Below are 20548 nucleotides of genomic sequence, written 5' to 3' on the forward strand. Positions count from 1 at the left end.
TGCTGGTGTGGCTGGAGAGCCCCAAACCTCTGCAGGGGGAGGTGGAGGTGCCTGGTCATGGTGGGAGTGTGAGTGGGAACCACAGGAGAAAGCAAAGGTCGTGCAAAGCGGCATGGCCTGAGAAAGGGGAAAAAGCTGGCTGGGAGCGAGCAGATGAGGAGAGGAAGGGATTGCTGCGAGGAGCTTGTGTGTGGCCGTTTTCGGGTGCCCAAAACCTTCAGGACCAGAAATGCTGTTTGTCACGGGCGAGGGGAAATTGTGATCGGTGCCCAGCTTTGAAATCCCCCCGCGGCCCCCCGGCTTTGGTGGCCAGGAGCACCCACCGGAGGGTTTGGGCCAGGCTGCGATCCCCGGCCCAAATCACTGAGAGGGGATCCAGGAGCAGCAAATCGCATGGAGAAATAGATTTTTCATGCGTGGCTGGGGGAAACAAGTAAAGAGGAGAGGAAAAAAAAAATAGGCATAAAACAACTTAATAAATTCTGCAGCAAGAGCAGCAGATGCCAACTGCCGCCTCCCCTGCCCACCTGGCCCCAGCCCCCTGCCCGCGCCGCTGCCTTTCCCGGGGCTTTTGTTTCTTGGCTCCGTTACTTTGCTTGCCAAAAATAGCCCGTGGGATTCAGATGTGAGGTAGCGCGTGGGAGGGGAGGAGATGCGATTGCTACCATCCAGCTGTGGCCGTCTCCCGAGCGGCTTTGTTCTCCTCCCTGGCCCCTGCCCGGTGCCGTGGCGGGTACAGGTTTCCTCTCGCCGTGGAAAGTTTGAAGGTTGTCAATACATTGATTTTTCCCTTGACGTGGAGCCTCTCTGTCACTCCTTGGGCTGTGGATTTTACAGTTTCTGAACTGATTTTTGTTCTTCTTTCTGAGTAAAGAAGGGAGAAGGTGATGAGTACGTGGGGCACATCAGCAGGACTGGCACGGTGGGCCATGGATGAGCAGCATCAGGAGCAAGCAGCAGTGTGGTTATCTGCTGGGAGAGGTGCTTGCATGGCTCAAAACACACTGAGCTCACCAGCAAATATATATATATTATATATATTTTAGTTCTATATAAGAAATGAGATTTTGGATTGGTTTTTTTCCTTAAAAAAGATTGGGATGCCAGTTTCCAAGCTGGGTCTCTCCAGGTTGTGCCACTGAGCTCAGGGCTGTTGGGCAGCAGGAGCTGGAGGATGGCTGGCCACGTGCTGCGTGGCTGTGCATGGTAGCCACTTGGGTGACAAGTGTGTCCTAGCACCTTTGTGGACTACTTTGGGTCTTTTTTTTTTTTTTTTAATCCCTCTTCTCAGGCACCGTGTGCCTGGGTGCCAGCCTTACCTCGGCACCACTTGCTTGGTGACAGCCCTTTCTCCTGGTTGGGGCAGGGTCCCCATCTTTTCTAGGAGGTCAAACCCATTCCATGCATCCCTGCCCGGGGGCAAGGGAGACTTCTCCCTCCCATTTTAGTTTGGATTCAGGTTCACTTGTCCAGCGGAACGGCGCTGCACCGGCGCGGTTAGTGGGAGCAGCACACCCACCACAAACAGTCGCGTCCAGGACATCCCCAGCCGCGGCGGTGGTTTGGGCTGCACAGATTAAGCTGTTGTTTGGTTTTTTTTTTTCTGGTTTTTCACATTGATGGTCATCTGGAGCCAAACTCTGTTGCTTGGAGGATGCTGGTGCTGTCTGCATTAGAGTTAGGTCATGCAAAGGGGCTGTTTGGGAGCTGGCACAAGAGAGGAGGCCAAAGGGACCCTGTATTCAGTAGGAGAGCAGGATGGATGGTCTCTGGTTAAGGCCTGGATCCGGCCTCATGGGGACCCAGGAGTGGAGATGGTCCCCCCAAATTGAGCCCGGGGGGATGCCTCCTCCTTGCTCTTCTGCCCAGTGCAGGCTCTGGGGCACTCGGGTCTGGATGTGGCCCTGCTCTGCCTCTGCAATAATTCCCCAAAGTGCCACCGGGGTTCAAGCATGCTCCCTCACAGACTTCAGTGTTTTTCTACAATGTGCCCAAGGCCAGTGTTTCTTTTTCACTTGTTCTTTTTCCCGCTCTGACTGCTGTGTTTGGTGAGGGAGAGCAGGGTCTGGCCCTCGATCCTCCCGGTTTGGCTGCGGGCTGAGAGCGCAGCATGTCTCTACCAAAGAGTTAAAAATACCAGCATGCAGGAGAGGTCTTGTCCAAGTGGTAGACCAAAGGAAATCCTGTCACCACACCTAATCGCCAGAAAAAAACTCGAACAACAAAAAAAAAAATCTCAAACAGGCAGGAAGTCACTTATCTACAGCAACCCGCTGGTGCAGCGGAGAGCAGCTAGTTCTCCATAAAGCGTCCTTGTTCACAGAGTGCAGGTGGAGCCTGAGGGATGGAAATGCATCTCCTTCCCGTGGGACCAGGCGTCCTTCCCTGCTGCAAGTCTGGGTAATGGTGGGAACAACAGCCCAAGTGCCAGCATTGCCATTTGCACCAGTATCCCCACCAGCATCCAGTAAATCGGAGGGTGAATGATGCAGCCACGGGCGTTTTGAGCAAATCAGGGATGCCCGGAGCAAGCACTGACTTTGCTTTTGTGGTGGAAACAAAGGAAGTAGCACGGAGAGCTAAGAAGCGATTTTTATCCTTCTTTATTTGTTGAAAATGTCAATTAAAAAACTGTTCAAAATAAAAACATGTTAGAAAAGTTGAACTTGCATAAGTAGTTACAGTAAATAAACCTACATGACAAAGATAAACTGGAAGGCAGCTGACACAACATCCATCTAAAGACACTCACTGGAACCTATTTACAAAGCACTGTAAACAAAGTAAATATGGAAACATTGCTGTCCATCCGGCATGGCTTCTTTTCCTTTTTATTTTGTTTTCTTGTCTTTTTTGGCTTCTAGCTCTTGACAAACACTTGATCCAAAGTGTCCCAGTGTGCCCTCCATCACATTACATCTTACAAACATGCATATGTACACAGCACAGGTTTCAACTAAACCGGGGGGCAGCAGGGAAACATTTCTACCCTCTCCTCGGAGTGTACATGGCCCTTGGTTTGCTTCCTTGCACTGGCTGCACATTGCGAGCCCGGTCCCCAGCCCGACTTTGGGCAGGCAGCAGGATGGGTCGATGCCAGGGTGTTTGGGCATGGCATCCCAGAATAGCAGCTTGAGCTGCTCGGTGTGCAGCAAAGGTTGTTATCCCGGAAAAACGATTAACCAGCACAGCAGGGCTTGTCTGTTGACCAACCCGCTCAACTGCGTGCCTGGGCAGGGATGTGGGGAGCTGCCATCCAGCTGGGATGCTCTGGAGATGGCAAGTGTAGCCAGAGCAAGAAAGACCTCTGGTTTGTCCTAGAAACAGCTTAGATTTAAAAAGCGTCTCTGTTTATACTCCTTGTGATGTTTTGGAGTCTAGCTCTCCCCAAACACCATTTGCTATGTTGGGGCTAAATTTTAACTGAGAGGAGGGAGTTGTAATTATTGCCTCTATTATGTCCTTCATGACCAATGTAACGGTATGACTGTAATGAGCTGTGGTGTGTCTGCACACCCTGGGACCATGCTGCCCTGTGATATACGTAAGACTTATTATTAACTTTAACAGAAGGTTACTTTTATAATGCTGCTAAGGAAGGAAGGAAAACATCAGTTCTAAACTAGAGTATAACACCAAATAAGATGAAGATAGCCGATACATATGCATGTTGCCTGTGTGCTGTGTTCGAGGAGCTGTGCAGGGATCTGGAAGGGTGTTGCACGTCCTTGCCCCAGGAGCGTTTCAGTTCTTGTCAAAGCATAAACATAAATATCTTTCCTATCCCAAGAGAAAGTTCCTTTTTCCTAGCCGAAAGCCCCTTTGGGGCGATGGGGGGACAAGTGGCCGTTGGCTAGGTTCCCAGCCTTTGGAAAGGAGCGATGGAGAGCCTAACGTGGGCAGAAGGGAGCAGGGAACCAGCACGCTTGGGGGTTGTTTTTTGTTGTCAAGCAGTGTTTACATTTCATACAGAGAAAAGCATGTCCTGCAAGGGGAAGCACAGCAAAACTATAAACTCATACGATACCTGGACACTCAATGTGAAAAACCAGGGGGTAGGAGTTATAGGTCATGCATAAGAAAAGGGATGGGGGGGCAGAACAGCAGTTACCTGTTGTGCTGATCACGAGCTGTTAGGAGGCAGCACTGTGCAACATACCTTCCCATGCGCTCTGACAGGTGCTCCAGATCTGACTTCCCCAAGGAGTTCAAATGTCTTCATGTTAATTGCACATTTTAATCAGTATCAAGGCCACACGGGAACCACAGTATTGCTGGGCTCTAGTTCGCTACAGTCAACTAATGGGGAAAAAGAAGGTGGTTGGGAAAATCTTCCCCAGTTGTGATTATCTGAAAAGAGGAGCATGGTGCTTTTTGGTTTCTGCTCAATGCCACCTCAATAATGTTTTCATTCAATAAATAGGTACCGGTGCTTTTGAAAAGAATGAAAGCATTAAAAAGTGCTTAAGCTTCCTCTAGGAAACTGCTGCCAAACCCTCTGTGAGTGGCAATCATTAGCAGAGTTTGTATTTGCTCCCAGTAGCAGGTACGGATGAGGTATTAGTTGCTGCAGATGAATTGTGAATCATGGACCGCTTGCTTACTGGTTTAGTTGTGATTGTTTCTGGTTTATTTCCTTATTGGATGGAAGAAAACCAATTTTTTTTCTCCATTACTTTTTTTTTTTTTTTTTGGTAACAAAATTCCCCAAACCAACAAAATAAGGAGCAAGAAGAGGCAAAGGATCCAGTTCCGCTTCCCAAAAAACACCTGAGGTCACAAACCACTGCCAGCAGCTTCTCCCCTAATTCAGGCAATCAGGGATGACTTGCGCCCCGTGTCTTCCCTGCCACACTCATCCGTCTGCTTCAGCAGCCTTCTAACCAGCTTCTCCAAGTCCTTCCTGGATTTAAGCTCTTCCTCCAAACACTGTTTCATCCTTTTGTTCTCCTGCGAGGGGAAAAATAAAGGAATAAAAAAGCAGTTAATGCCCATGCACTTTACACAGCGAGGAACCTCCGTGCGCCTTGCTGCCTGGTGTCCCAGTTACTTTAAGCAGGCAGAAGCATCCTCCTGGAAACCTAATTTTAGCCTGGGTTGGAGGACCCTGTTCTCCTGGGGATGTCTCTTCCACTTCCAGGCTTGGGGCTGGAGGGAGGAGGATGTATTTCCTCTGAGTCTGCAAGAACTGGTATCCACCAGACCCTTATAAAATGAACAGTCAAGTTGAAAGAGCTTTTAGAGTAGGGAGAAAGTTTCATGTTACCACCAAGACCTCCTGCTGGTGCTCAAGGGACTGTGTGGTGAGCTGATTCAGGGAGCTAAACCAGGGGAAAGCTAACGCTGATTCAGGGAGCTGCAGGACTGCACCAGCACGAGCAAGACTTTTCCTGGGCACAGATCAGTCAAGGACAACGACCCGGCGCAGCCTGGCTGGCTTTTGCTCAACTCCTAGCGCAAACGATCCCGCTCAAATTACCTGCTTCAGTTCTTTGACTTCATCTTTCAGTGCATAAACCGTGTCAACAAGGCTCCTGCAAAAAAAAAAAAAAGAAAAGAAAAAAAGAATAAAAAGAGCTGGAGTGCAGCAAAACAGCAACAGCATGGGAGCTTTTGTGAGCAAGGCACTGATAAGGAAAGTGCTTCCAGCTTCTGCTTTGCAAGCATCAGGCTGCTGCTATCCCTGCTGCCTGTGAGAGGACTCTGGAAACACAGCCCAGGAGCATTTATAGGCCACCAGTCCCAAATTCAGGGCTCATTTCTCGAAACTCAAGATATATTCATTGTTCTGCTTTCTTTCAGTTATCAACAAAGGACTGTGGCTTTGACTTCCTTGTTTACGCTACTGCAGTAAATAACAATGCCTTTAAAACTGGAAATGCCTGAGCATCTTTTGGAAAATGGCCTTGATTCCTTGAGGTTATGCTGCAAAAAAACAAGCATGAAAGGAATGCACTGTCTGGATTACAAAAGAAGTGGATCAATGCAGTCACCCAGATGCTGAAGCTACATAACAGGCTGGGAGCACTCACAGAGAGGGTGCCAGCCAGGCTCCCGAGGGGTAGTAGCAGCCCACTATGTCAGTGGTTAAAAAAAAAATAGCCACTTGTTTGGTTCTGTCCTCCCTGACCCCATTAGCTACATCCGGATAAGCCCTGGGACTTGATAAACTGGCTCTTGGGACCCAGCACACAGACTCCCGGAGGGCTACAGCCACGTCAGAGCAGCTGGGAAGGCGGCTCTGTTCTTAAAAAGGGACAAAATAGCAACTGAAATAGCCCAGTGGTTCTTGCCAGGACTAAGGCAGCAGTCGGTGACACCAGCCCTGCTCCTCTGCAGAGATGCAGGAGAGGGCATTGGTTTTTAATGTCCTTCCAAAAAGCAACAAGGGGATCTGCAAATGGAGGGCAGCCGCGCTTACTTTTCCTCCGTGACAGTCTGGCCGTTGCTTCGTGTTTCCTCTACGATGATTTTCTCTTCCTCAGGAAGAAGGACTTGGGGGATGGAGTCTTTACGGGAGCCTGTGTACAAGAATTACTCATCAGGAAGAAAAAGGGAGACTTGATGACCTGATGCCCAGGACACTCTGGAGGCAGCACGGCAAATGCAGCCTTCGTTCTCCCCGCTCCTCTGCAAGCCTGGCGCAGACTGGGGACGCAGGGGCTCCAGCAGCCACCAGCTATCTGCCACGGTTAAATACAGGCTTATATGTATCGCCAACCTGGAGCTAAAGCAGCTAGTGGAAAGTTTTCAAGAGGGCTCACTGCATCTAAAGCTACATCATGACTTATAAATGAAAACATTCGATTAGGGTCAAGAGCTCTCAGAAGAAACATGCCCCCCCTTTTTAAATGTACCAATATTTGATAGTTCAGTGATTTAATTCGACACCTCACCAGCAATGAAAATAGTTATATTTCCAGAGTTGAAGATGTTAGATAGGTTCTTATGAAGCAGCTTGTTCTTAAACACGCAGCTGATTGAGAGATAATATTCATGCTTCCTTTCTAAAGCTATATGCAACCTGAGATTACCATCAGGTTTTCAGTGCTTACAGCCACAGGCACTGACTAGGTTTGCTTAATTCCTAACAAGTGCTGGTGAAATAGCTGTGTCTCATCTGCCCTCCTACCTGCTTCATTCTCCGTGTTTAGAAGAAAAACAATGGCAACTAAACCACCAGATAGATGAAGCTCCCTTATCTTGAAGATTGAACACCACACAGTTTCCTAGCATAAGTCTCGTTGCTGTATGATGCAACCATCTGGTTTTTCCCAGAGGGGTTATCAGCGTTGCAGGCAGAGTATGAACTAAATAATTTGGTTGTGTGCCCACCTGAGCTGAGGGCTTGCTGGAAGCCTGCCCCGGTACAGTATGCCTCGATCACCTTCAGGATCTGAGCATCTTCTTCCAGCGCAGCAGTACCTGTAAAACATTGCAGACAATAGCTATCACAAAAACCAAAGTGCTCTGGCTTCATCTCTCCCAGCCTTTGCTCCCAAGTCCCTTAAGAGAAGAGTGTGCTGTTTCCTTGACTGACACTATCTCTGGGACTTTGCCTAATTTCTTTTTGAGGTCCTTTATATTTTCTGGCCTTTGCAATGCCCTGTGGCATTGAGCACCATGACTAAATGGTATGAAAACGCACTTTTAGCTGCTCATCTCAGCAAAACTCAGGGGGTGATGCCTGACTTCGGGTGCAGGCAGCACCAGGAGATGGGTAGGCAGAGCAGCCCTGCTGGGAGGGATCTGGTACAAACACAGGAGAGCAGGACTTGGAAACGTGAAGTCTCAATTTCCAGCCTTAGCTCAGTGCTGTCTTCTTGAGGGAGACAACTGACCTTCAGTGGCAGCTCACTGCTGGGTGACCACAGCCTTCCATGTAAAACCCCTAAGGAGTGTCCCAAGTGGACTTCAGGGAGCTGTCAGGACATCTCTCTTCGCAGGTTAACACCTCTGCAGGGATGGAGCCTTTTTTTCTTCCCTGATCCCCCACGGAAACTGTTCCAGGACCTCCTGGCACGGCCAGGTAAGGGTTTGTCCCAGCTCTCAGGCATATTTTGATGACTGTTGATGTGCAGTTTTACTGCAGCTTTTAACCACGTGGAATTAGTTCCTTGGCTTTGTACCCAGAACACGACCACACACAACCCATGACCTTGTGCTAGCAATCACGGGGAGGGTGGTAGCATGTCTGGCAGTCATAACTGGGAGGGGATCTGGCAGAGACTGAGGACTGGTGCGCTTCCAGAAGCCTCCCGTGCTCGGCAGCACAAAGGCTTGCTCACAACGTGAGCATCCTGTCGCATCCTGCACCGTAAAAAAGGCTGTTCTCAAAGTCCTGTGGAGATCACCAAGTACACAGAAACCTCCAAAAAAAAAAAGAGAAAAATACAACACTTACTTTTCCGAATAACGAACTCTTCATCAGATGGTTTTCTCTCAGTTTTCCTTTTTGGAAGAAACTTCTTCATTGTTTTTGGACTTTTGCTGGAATCCTACAGAGAAACAGACTCCTGTGTTTAACCAGAACCAAAGGCAGCTCAAACAGCGGAGCAGCACAGCTGAATGCAGCTATCCATGTTATGCACAACACTTTAGAGAGCTACAAAGCAGACAGTGACAAAGTCAGGCAAAATGATGTTTTTTGCCTTCCCTGTGTGCTAGTTGTGGCCCACTGCTCCCAGGAATTGCACCTGCAGGTCTGGGCCAGGACAAGCTCCTCTAGCAAATTCATCCCTCGGCTACGACCCTTTAGCCAAAGAATTAAAACACATTCACAGCACTTTTAGTCTGCTTACCAACTCTGTGGTCTTTGTTAGAAAACCCTATAATGTTGTTTATTTCCTTGATTTGATTTCTAATATAAAACAGTTGGCAAATAACATTGCTTCTAAATGCACACAATTTGTTTGAGAGTATAAATCCCCCGTACACACAGACAGAGAACAGACAAATACACACAAAGTTAGTGTTTGCTATGATTCCACAGGTAAGAAACACAAGCTTTTATCTCCTTCACTGAGTTACAAGTCTTGCTGATTTGGAGAGAATTAGTGTATTAGCAGATTACATGCAATATGGATTTTAAGCAGGAATAGAGACATGCCAGGAAGTTTAAGTACTGTAATACTAAATCCTTCTTGAGAGTTACCTCAAAATATATTTGCCAGTTGCTACTGACTCTCACAATAACTTACTGATACAGCCAGGCAAAATTAGGGTCATGCAAGCACAAGAAGCGTGAAGAGGAACAAGCATTCTTTGCCACGGTAAGCCAAAGAGATGTATCTACCCTTACCTTTAAGATATAAGACATCCTCTACAATGAATATGCAAAGAAAGAGAAGATGAGTGTGAGAGATTGATGATTTTATTGACCAAGTCCATTAAATCCACAATTCTAAACCACATTTAAATGTTAGTGTTGCGATTAATGTGGCACACCCTCCGTACTGGTTTTAGAGCACTATCAACATGCAAAGGAGCACGGTGTCATGCAAAACTGAAAAAAATTACATGTGAAACGCATGGTAAGTGGGCATTAATACACTCTCAACACGTCAAAATAGAGAACATGCCTCCTCAGTTAGTAGTAGGTTTCTGTAGATGTTGGTTGTCTAAGAGAACAGCGCTTAAAAATGCAGCACCTCTCGGCGCCCAGCTCCGTCTGAGCCCCGGGGAGCAGCTCGGGGTCTGGCCCCGTGTTCAACACGGGTCCTGGGGTCTTCAACCTGTCCCAGCTGGGATGATGGGATGCTCTACCCACCCTGGTGACAAGCCCCCGGGACTATGTTTTCTCAAAGGGGACCTGCCATCCTCACTGGAGACCCGAGAGCGTCAGGCATCAGCGCAGCGGCATCTCCCTGCTCCGCCGGCAGGATGGGGAGCTCCCTGCACACCCTGCGGAGGGTCCCATCCCAGTCCTGAATCCCGGTGTTATAAACCCTTCACCTAATGCAAAGCAGGCCACTTAAAACAAAAGAAGTAGAAGAAATCATCTGTAAATCTTTTTCACTTTGCTAACCTGAATCCGGACACACCGCTTTACTCACAGCACCTGCTCTGTCATTTCAAATGATTACTGGAAACAGAACAGGAAAAATGACCCAATTTCAATGGAAATAACAAGAGTGCTGTGCAGTACGCAAGCAGGTTCTGGGGTTTCCTGAGCACAGCTTGGTACGAGGAAATGCACAAGACTCTGCCATCCCATCCTACACTACTAGAAGCCAATTAAAGTAACACTGGATGTCTGAAAATCTCTAATCTTTTAATCAAAGTCTCCCACTCCCTTCCCTGCAAATTACCTTTGAAATCTGTATTCCTTCATTACATCTGCGTTATAGGAAGGTGACATGCACCGAGCTGTTAGCATAGCTTATTTTCTGCCCTACTTTAAATTTAAAAATAATACAATGAAGTAAGAGTTCTGCTTAGTGACTGACCATCCCAGAGGGAGGGACGATGCAGATCTACTTGGGCCAACAACTGAACTTATTTCATATTTGTCGTCACAAGCTCGTGTCCACGAGTCCCTCCCCTGAGAGGGGAGCTGCCCCCCAGGCTCCGGCTGGACCGACTGGGTACCAGACTGCGCCTGCCTGCCCAGCTCTGCTCCAGCTCTGCTGGACCAGTTGGCCTTCGGGTTTCCACCAATGTGGCCAACACAGCCCGTTCCTGTGCAAAACCACATTTTTGGTCCTTTGACACCTTGCACGCTACCATCCAGCCTGCAGCAGCATCCCGCCCCTTGGGGCTCCCTGCCTGCTCGGCCTCTGCGGCAAAAACATCTCACCTGGTTTTGACACCAAGAGTTTAACTCCTGCTGTGTGCGGCAGGGGACTACTGAGAAACTGCAAAGGACCGTGGCATTAAAGATACCACTCAATCTGTGGTTTTGGCCTGCTTATAAATAAATATCAGCCTTGCACTTCCACACAGAAAAATTTCACCTCTACTTCATGCCTCTTCCTATATTTTAATTCACCATGCAAGGAAGAAATGGTTTAGTCTACGTTAGGGATTTGGACCATGCAAAGATTAAGGGTCATTTCCAGTCTGCTTGGTTGGTTTTTGAACAATTTAATTCCCAAACTGTAATGCGTTGGTTTACAAATTTTAAGAAATAAAGGTAACAGAATGCCGTGAGACTACCTAAAATCTCTACCTGCAGCAGCGGACTCACAGCCCCCCCAGCTACCGGGCTCTCCATCCCTGAGTGCTGGGGGGGCTGGGAGGGTCGAAGCCCCCCTCCCCGTCCCCATCCCCACTGGGAACCCGGGCAGTGATGCTCCCAGGGCTGCTGTACCAAGAAAGGCAGCTGACTCAGAACCGGAGTGCTCGTTCAGTAAGGGGAACATTACCCAAGTTACTGGTGAGTAATCCCAAAAGTTTAACGTGAGGTAGGGAAGAAGAGCACTGCAGTTGCAGCAGGGGGTGAGAATCGGAGCTGGGTTGTATTTTGGGTTTCCCCACGCCGCCTCCTACCTCCCAGGCTTGGGGTTTCTGCGGGGGAAGCGATCCCTCGGGCTGCCGCCTCCCAGCAGGGTATGGGTGTGTAAAACACTTGGGTGGGCGGCGAAGGAGGGTCGAGCCCCACGGCTACTGCAGCCACCAAAACACGAGAAATATCAACGGGCCTTTTTCCTCTTCCTCTTGGTGCAGAATTGCTGCTCTATCCTGCAGCTCCGGCTGGAGCTGGAATACATCCCGGCAGGGAGCCCAGCTCCCACCCACGGCTCAGACCAAGGCAGGAGGAGGAAGAGGAGGAGGAGGCAGCTTCACCACAGCACCGCTGAAGGACGGCGCTCAGTAGGATGCGCGAGGCTGTGGGACATGCCGCTGCAGGACCGGTGACATCCAGCAGCTGAGGGTGCTGGCTACAGCAGCCGAGAGCAAACATCGAGCCTGCAAACACCCGTGCTCACGCTTCACTTGCAGCACAAAGCCAGCCGCAGCGACAAGCATCCGTCGCAGGACTGGGGCAAAACTTGGCAGAGTCATTCCTCTCAACAACCCCTAACCTTCTGGGCCCTCGCTATGGGATAAGAAACCCCCGCACAAGCACTAGGGATTGCCATGAAATCAGGGTCCTCTGCAGGCGCGAGGGACGATTACCTCTTTGTAACTCAGCGCTGCTGACGGTCTGAGTGGAGGAGCAGGACGGAGGCAGCTCAAGCTCCAGGGCTTGAGGATTTTGGGGGGTTCTAGAGGCCCACGGATCTGTCCGGCTGAACTAAATGTCTGAGAAAATAGATGAGAAGCAAAGGAAGACTGTTAGCCACCGAACTTGTAGAGAAGCAGAGGGGGATGGAGAAGAGTTCACTGTGAACTCCTCTGAGACATCTAGGTTACAACAAAAATAGGGCAGATTACATGTAAAATGGTACAAGCATGACACAGTTACAAACAAAACTGCAGGACGTGTCTTCCAGCTGTACACATTAGCTCCATACCGAGGTGCATTGCTGAAACAGAGACATCAGCCAGCGCTGGTTCCTCTGCCGGGGAGGTGAGACGCTTACCGAATGAGCGCTCCAGGACTGCGTTTTGGATACCGTGTTGCACGTCCCTTTGGTCAGCCTTTGCAAGTGGTCAAGCCATTCATGCAAGTCCTGGCTGGTGCTGCAGGACACGGTGATCCGCTCCGTCATGTTCCCTGCAGCAGAGGGTTAGATAACCGTCTTTAGCAAGAAGTACAGACCCAGGAGGAAACACGGGGTGAGCTCAGCTCGGCACAGCAGCAAGCAGCTCCTCAGTTTGCAAAGTCCAGTGGCTGCAAAAAGGCCAGGGCAAAGATGTGACTGCCCATCCTGCTCTGGGCACCCAGTGCCAGCCACTGGAGCTGCACAGAAAGCCTAAGGGAACTGGTAAGACGAATGTCTGAGGAATTACTTCATGTTAAAAGTAAGCAAATGCAACATTTCCATGATTAACAGAACGCTGACGCCAAATACCACCAGCATAAATAGCTGCACTGCAGCCAAGGCACTGAGCATGAAATGACTGTGTACAGCTACAAGTAATGAGATTAATCAAAGGGGAAAATTGGGAGGAACATTAGGAAAGCTACCTGATGACCATAGCCATTAATCTGTCAATAAACGAGGCGCTCACAGCTGCATGGGATGGATGCCAGACGCAGATGGGGCACACACAGCACAGAGCAGTGCTACTGGGGCAGGAGATTTGTCCCATATGAAACACTATCGTCTCCAACAGCAGCCCAGCGCCAGAGACAGAGCTCAAGGGCATTGGGAGGTCACCTCAACCAGGAGGGAGATGGTCAGGAACTCAGACAATGCACGGTAAAAGAGCAAAAAGAAGAGCGTGGTGCAGTGGTTAGGGGGAGGAGGACGACCAGGACCTCCAGTGGCAGCTGCTGGTTGGACTGGGAGGATGGCCCCAGGCAGGGGCCCCACTGACCTGCGATTTCAAACATGTGCTCATTCCCTTCAGCATCTTCCAGCTTTGTCAGCGTCATTCCTGTCAAAGGCAGCTTTCCCTAGGAGAATTGAGGAGGAGTCAGTGTCTGCATCTGCTTCCCAGCGGGGGTTGTTGTGCTTGTTTCTGCTGATTCCTTTCTCTTTAGGAATCGCCATTAAAAACTAATTTGTGAAGGCTTCAGACTGCAGGAAGAGTCTCCTTTAATGTATGGATCTAGACTTCCCTGCACAACAAGGTCAAACCCCCCTGAGAAGAGGCTCCCATGACAACTGAGTCATGCTGGCTCATCTGCCACCCTTTCCCTTCACTAGGTGCAAACCCTTTTACAACCAAGACAGGAGGAACAACTTCCCCTGGTTTTTCTGAAAGCCTTCCCTGTCCTTCTGTTTTGCATACTGAACTGCCTGCTCACCTTGCTCCCGCTGGTCGGTGAGGTCAAAACCCCAGCCAAATCCTTCCCAAATCTTTCCCATCTCCCTTGCTTATGACAAATGACACGTCAACACAAGAGCATCCTTTTCCTGGAGGCAACTGGAGAAAAGCCAAGCTCCCAACAGCCTGATTGCAGCCATTCAAATGGTAAAACACAAGAAATGCAGAGGTTTGGGGTGCCTCACGGAGGGGAAATTTTGGGCTCTTTACAGTGGCCTTTATAGTAGTGAAATATTTTCCAGAGACAGCACAATGCTGAGAACCGGCTGGCTGGTCGTGTGGGGCAAAACCTTACAGCTGGTCAGGACACCTTACACACACACAGACACACACACACACCATTCCTGAGAACAGCATGTAGGACAACATGCTGCGAGGGTTTTTTTTTTTCTAATTTCACAGCATTCACACTTACCAAATGCTGTTTAACCAGTTGGCAGCACAAAGGCACTAAGCCGCCTAGCACAAATGGTAAAACCAAGCCCTGGTTCCCAGCCTGGGGCATTTGCATCACAACAGAGAGGTTTAAGGAAGCAGAGGATTTGAATTTGACAAGAGCTATCTGATTTCCTTTTTCACACCTAACGCCTTGCAACTTGAAATTAAGCATGCTTACCTGATAGATGAACCCACTCATCCGTGGGCTTGCAGACAGCATCAGCAAAACGTTTGAAAACAACAAGAAATACCGCTCTTCTTTCTCCTGCAGGGATAAGAATTTAGGTTAATCCAGTTTGCAATGCATCACAAGCATTTTCCTCCAGCAAACTGAACCTGTTGCAGCTGGAATCACAGCTTGCGAGATCACCCCCAAACCAATTATTTTGGCTTTTTTTCTTTACAGCATCTCATTTCAGTACTAGTTTTCCCTTCGTATGTTTTTGTCTGCATCCTGCTAATCCTCTTCCAATCATTTCAGAGTGCCTCAGAAGACCAAGACCTTATGTCCCCCAGCATTTCACATCCCAAACAAGATTCTGGGACTAGACTCTATAGAGTTTTGTTTAACAGGTCTTCCCTTCCCGGGGAAAAGTTGCTACAGCAAGCAAGCAATTCAGTGATAACAGGCACTTTCCCACACCAAACATGCAGTATGCATGGCTTCAACACCACTGGTGAAGGCCTGTGGCAAGCACTGGTGTGATGCTTTAGGACCAGTAGCGCAAGAATCCCTCCAGTTTTTTCCAAAGCGCAGTCAGCTCTGGAGTGGGACGTCACAGCAGCTGCCGCGCTGTGCACAAAACATGGCAAAATGGTTATGCTAATGCACACTTTCAAGTCACTCTCATTTCTCAGAGTAAGTCACAGAGGGGAAAGAGGGAAATTAATGTGCTACACAACACTGAGATACTTCTTCTGCTTGAAAAGTGTGTCACCAAAGGCCTGAAGCTAAGCCCCCAGGGTGCCTAACTCCGAAGACATGCACAGTCCCATTGCACACCTTTTCTCCAGGTAAAATTATTTATCAGCATTATTTGTCACCACTTTGCTGGCCTGGAGTGAGAGTAGCTGCCGCCTAGTATCACTGATCCCATGGGCAAGGAGGGATTTGGACACAATGTCTTTAGCCAGGAGAAGGACCACCGCACTCACCTCGCTTCCCCCACACTGTACCATAACTTGGGACATGTAGATGATGTTTCCCATCGTTTTTATGTCCTCTCCTTCCCAGCGCTGGATGGATTCGGAAAGGATCTGCAGTTCAAGTTGTTTCCTCTTCCTCAGCTCCTGGCATTGCGACTGGGAATCACAGCAGGGCGCTTCGTTAGCCGAAGGGCAGGAGCAAACCCAAACCAACCCAACGAAGATGGTTTCACCAGCAACGCTCTCACAGCCACGTGGGCTCAGGGTTGGTCATGTCAAGGGATCAGGAAAGCCTGCTTTGGCTCTATTACACAAAGTTTGTTAAAAAATCACACCCTAGCGATTTATGAAGTAATGAATACATTAAAATGTCAAAGAAATTGCGAACTGCACTGAGCAAACTTTTCTTTCCAAACCAGTCCTACCTCTGAGAGTACAGGGTCACATTTTCCAAACAAAGACAGCTGCAGAGTTAAATGTCTCTAATTTTGCTGCTGCTTAGAGAGATTTTGCCCGTTTTGCCCAAACAGCAAAGAAAGTTATACTTGCAGCAATGCAAAGCCCCCATGAATCAGATGGGTGGATATTTTCTAACCAAAATTTGCAAACCCAAAAGCAGGACTCGGCGCAATATTTCAGCAGTGCAGTAGCGTAGCACAAAAAGCTTTTGAAGGTGCTGTAACTGAAAAGACTGCAACGATGCTCAGCAGCTGGGGACTGGTAGAGCTCCACGGATCGGCCAGTCCTTCAGCAGCTTTCTGCAAGAGAGGACAATGCTGACTGAACAAAGACAGCCCTGCAAATCTGAGCAAAACTTGCTTTAACTGACCCCTCTGCCAACAGGGAAAATAGCTGCAAAGCCAAACCCAGGCTCAGTTTTCGCCAGCTGCTTGGTTTTTTTCCAAACCCCTATTTCTGACCGAGATTTTCCTCCTTTCTAGCTCAAACCCTTTGACTACTCAGATCTTCAGAGAGAGGCTGCATTGGATCTAGTCTGAAAACACACAACTTTGCACCAAACTGCGGGGGCTTCCTTTGGTTTTGCAACTGCTGTGTGCTTCGATGGCTCCCTGGGTGTCCAAATTCAACATTCCCAGGATGCAAATCCATGTAAAATCCACAGCAATCCATCACAGTCTGTGCAGAGGTGCCACTGCAAATCACGGTGGCTCCGCGGATCCTGCCCTGCCATCGCTCAGGAGCCTCCCTGGTCCTACCACGGGACCACGCATCCGTCACAAGGGGCATCTCTGCCCATCTAACCTCAATCCGCACTGAACCTCTTTAGCGGTATCATAATTACATTATATTACTCAGCACCCAAGTACATATTTCAAGTAAAACCGTCCATCACTTACACGCGTTCCTAAAGATTAATGACACCTTGTAATTTAACTGAATTATTACCCTATTATCTACTAGAATAAATGGAAAGGGAGCCCAGTTTCTAAGTAAATGTAACATGATCGCCCTTTCCTGTTTTCTATGAACTTTCTCCTCCCCATCTTTTATCTGCACTGCTAAGCACCGAAAACTTGCATCTGCTGTGCTAAGGAAGGAAGTTGGACCACATCTGGAGTGGTTATAGTGAAAGGTATTCAGTGGCTACAAAGCGAGAGAGACTATAGCTTTTTTAATAACTGAAAAAACCTTTGCCGGGTAAAACCTTTGTGCATGTGGATGGCTTTTCCCCCTTTTTTTCATCTCAGTGCAGTAGGACTTTGAGGGGTGTATGTAACACAGCTCACAGAAGTAGGTTTGTTATCTCTGACTCATCCCTTCGCTGCCACTTGCTCTGCTCCCTGCCGATGGCCACGGCACCCGGAGCCACAAATTACCTGCAATATTGTCAAAGCCTCCCGATGCCCGTGGAGCAAACCTCAACAAAACCTAGAGCCGCTCAATGGGCTCAGAGGGGACCTTCCTGCTGGCGGCAGCAGTTGAGTCAGACACCCCTGTTAACCTTTCACAGCTCATCTCAATGAGCAAGGGGCGGTCTAGTTTCGGGTGGCAAATGATTAGGGTATGGAGGCAAAAGGAGATGAAAGGGACCCCGCTGATACCACTACCCACACGTGGCTTTCTGCAGCGGAGGAGAAAGTCACAGATGCTCTGTCTCTGCTGCCGGGACCACGGTGCCAGCGTGCAATTGCTGAAACATGCAGCCAGAGGGGCAGCTCTAGGCTCGAAACTTGAAATTAAGATTCTTTATAACCCATCTTTTCCATTCAAAAAGACCTTTTTTTTTTCTAATGAGGAGACAAATGTCAGGCTTGACTCATTCTTCATGAAATGCAGCCCTGAAATGGAGCGCTCTATTTTAAGAATTGCCACCTACCACAAGGGACTTGAAGGATGTGACGGCTTTCAGAACCTCTTCATGATCTGCATGCGCCTCCTAGTGAAGGGAGAGAAAAATCCCTCAGCCACCAGTACCAGCACCAGCACCAGCACCAGCAGCCGCCCTGTGCAGCACCCACTGCCCCAGCGCACCCAGGGCTGCAGAGCTCGCAGGGTGCTGGGGGATGCGGGGCCGAGGGTGCAGACTGCATCTGCTGCCGGAGGGGGCCAAAATCCCCCAGGTACCTTCCCCACCACCCAGTTCAACGTGACATGGTTTAAAGCAGCTATGCAATTCCTTGATACCAGTTTAATGAGCGTAAAGCAGCCAGAGCAAGAGCAGATACGATTTTACTTAGAACAAACTCGGCTTGCAAAGAAAATCAGTCAAAACAGGCAGAGGTGCAGGGTGAATTTCTGGTTTCACCTTCAGGAAGGAAACTTCCGTGGGCATGCAAGGCATTCCAGCCATTGCCCCATCAACGGTGTCATTTCCATGGGCATCTATGGGAGCTTCACCTCTGGGTTTAAGGGCGAGCACGTCTGAGCCAGGTAGGGGAAAGCAGTATGTTGCCCTTTATCTTTGACCGTAGCTGCATGCTAGTACTCTCCTAGCACCTTCTCCTGTATCTAGGGCCCTACATCAAAAGCTCCTCACCATCCAGTCCTCATGCCAAGCAAATCATAAGGTGTCTCGGCTGTGACTGAGCTGTCCCTGAGGCTGTCAGAGGCTGCCTGGGATTGCTCACCTCGGAAGCCGGGATAAGGGCTGCCCTGAACATACCTGTCCCGTCTCCAGCTGCACAGCAGTGCAGGGAATGCTATGGTATACATCCACACTGCCTACATCTATATTGCATACATCCATACTCCTCCCACGGCATCACAGCTTAAACCTCAACCCCAGTGATTCATGCAACAAAACCCCCACACTTAGCTTAGAAACTAAGAGAAATAGGTGATGCGTGTGTCCCTGAATACACTGCCGATCCCCGCAGAGCATCCTGCAAAGAGCACGCTGTCTCTGTACCGGCGTGGTGGCTGCAGCCAAGCTCAGCTCAGTCCCTGCAGCTCAGCTAAGCCAGGTGAGAGCGGGACAGGTCAGGTCCGTAGTGTGCCTACAGTGCCAGCTCTTATGCTCTCTCCTACGCAGAAAAACCCCTGGCTCAAGCACAGAGGTTTTATCCTCTGACTGGGATGTGGATTCGAACGATCATGGCTAAGTCTGCTGAGTAATTAACTAGTAATTAATACTGGAAGAGGGGAAAAAGCAAGCCCAGTTAAAAATAGACTGTTACTTCTGTTTTCTTCACCTCCTTGCATCCCCTGAGGTTTGCAGCCCTGCAGCTGGAGTGCACCAGCAGGCGAGTAGCAGAGCTCCAGCGGCAGAGATCTCTACAGTTCCCGGGGGGGAGAAATGTCCTAAAGCAGATCTGCCACTCGCCGAGGAAGTCTCTGTCCCCCTTCGCTGCTCTCCCTGCTCCCAGGCACTCGCTCCTCCACCCCCGTGTCTGCGCCAGCTGCCAAATTTCTGTCTGCCTGTGCGGCTCTGCCTCCCCCCCCGGAGCAAAAGCCTCCTCGGGTGAGGGGTGGGGATGTGCCTGCGAGCTGCAGGAGCGAGTGGCCAGGCATAGGAATCTCATAAAATGATAATAAAACCACTGATTTATTACCCGCTGTGCCAATAAATACCAGCTGTAGCCTGACCCTGAACTCTGCTTTTACTTGTGCTGGAAACGGCCCCTCTTTGAGGAAGGGCTGGGATGAAGAGCAGGCAATGCCTTCCCACAACATCCCCCAAACTCCTCCACCACTTTCCCGCTTTTAACCTGACAGGTAGATAACATCCCATGGAGGTGGGATACTTCCTTGGAGGGGCAGTAAGTACTTCTAGCAATGTGGTGCTCAAATACCAACGGGCAGAGGTGCCTCTTGCAGCATCAAGGGGTGCAACCTGCCCGGCAGCCCCACATCCCACCTACCTCCATGTGCCGCTCCAACTCCTGCAGCAGTGTCACATATTTATCCAGCCTCAGGAAGGGTTTGCTGAGGCTCGTGGTTAAGATGAGAATGCCTGGGTTGGCCGCACCCTGGCTCTCCATGAACTTCTCCAGCTCATCACTATAAATAGAGAGAACAAGAAGGGGGGCTCACCACCACCGAGGGCTGTGTTTTGCTGCCTCCCACGCTCTCCTGATGGCCAGAGCTCTTGCTCCGAGCTGTGTCTTTTTAAAGGCAGCCCAGCCTCCCCTCCGAGCACCTCCTGCGGCAAACCCAGCGGGGCAGGCGGGGAGCTGCAAGCTTCCAGCCGAGCAAGACCCTGCTCCCCAGGGACGCAGGGGAGGATGCTGTGTGGTGGGAGGTGTTGGTGGGCACAGCCTCTGGGGTACATCGGTGCTGGCAGCTGGTCCCCAGGCACAGGGCCAGGCGTCTGGTGGACAGCGTGTGCTGCAGGATGCCACAGCAACATGCTGGGACCCTGCTGGGAGCCGTGACGCAGGTGCCAGCGCGTACATCGCTCTGGAAAACATGGCTTGTGTGTGTCAGCACATTTGCCAAAGCTGATTCTTTGATTGATTTACGAAAAGGGGTCAGACTGAGGAACTACATGAATGAGTCATTTACAGGAGCCAAGCTTTTCGCTAGGCTGAGTTACAGCTGGATTTCAGCAGGTAAGTAAATATATTGTGAGTTCCCATTACAGAATGGGAAGACTTTAACAGTATGGCCAGGGTCCTGGCTT

At 49.6% G+C, this 20548-nt stretch overlaps 1 protein-coding gene across 3 annotated transcripts in view; it reads right to left on the reverse strand.

Moving 5' to 3' along the window:
• Positions 1-2586: 2586 nt before the first annotated feature.
• Positions 2587-20548, reverse strand: part of ARHGEF6 (Rac/Cdc42 guanine nucleotide exchange factor 6) — a 41411-nt gene continuing 23449 nt past the window's right edge. For 2 of the 3 annotated variants that reach the window (XM_075054577.1, XM_075054579.1), the window contains 13 exons: positions 19788-19926; positions 17804-17863; positions 15475-15621; positions 14498-14584; positions 13429-13507; positions 12528-12661; positions 12121-12246; positions 9302-9322; positions 8405-8498; positions 7336-7425; positions 6422-6521; positions 5480-5534; positions 2587-4950 (listed from right to left, as the gene is read on the reverse strand). In XM_075054577.1, the coding sequence (XP_074910678.1) occupies positions 4810-4950; positions 5480-5534; positions 6422-6521; positions 7336-7425; positions 8405-8498; positions 9302-9322; positions 12121-12246; positions 12528-12661; positions 13429-13507; positions 14498-14584; positions 15475-15621; positions 17804-17863; positions 19788-19926 (1273 nt within the window). In that variant the 3' untranslated portion in view covers positions 2587-4809. The remainder of the gene's footprint in view (positions 4951-5479; positions 5535-6421; positions 6522-7335; positions 7426-8404; positions 8499-9301; positions 9323-12120; positions 12247-12527; positions 12662-13428; positions 13508-14497; positions 14585-15474; positions 15622-17803; positions 17864-19787; positions 19927-20548) is intronic. The other variant, XM_075054578.1, reaches the window with a different exon arrangement.

This window comes from Buteo buteo, chromosome 22, assembly GCF_964188355.1.
Source record: "Buteo buteo chromosome 22, bButBut1.hap1.1, whole genome shotgun sequence".
Classification (NCBI taxonomy): domain Eukaryota; kingdom Metazoa; phylum Chordata; class Aves; order Accipitriformes; family Accipitridae; genus Buteo; species Buteo buteo.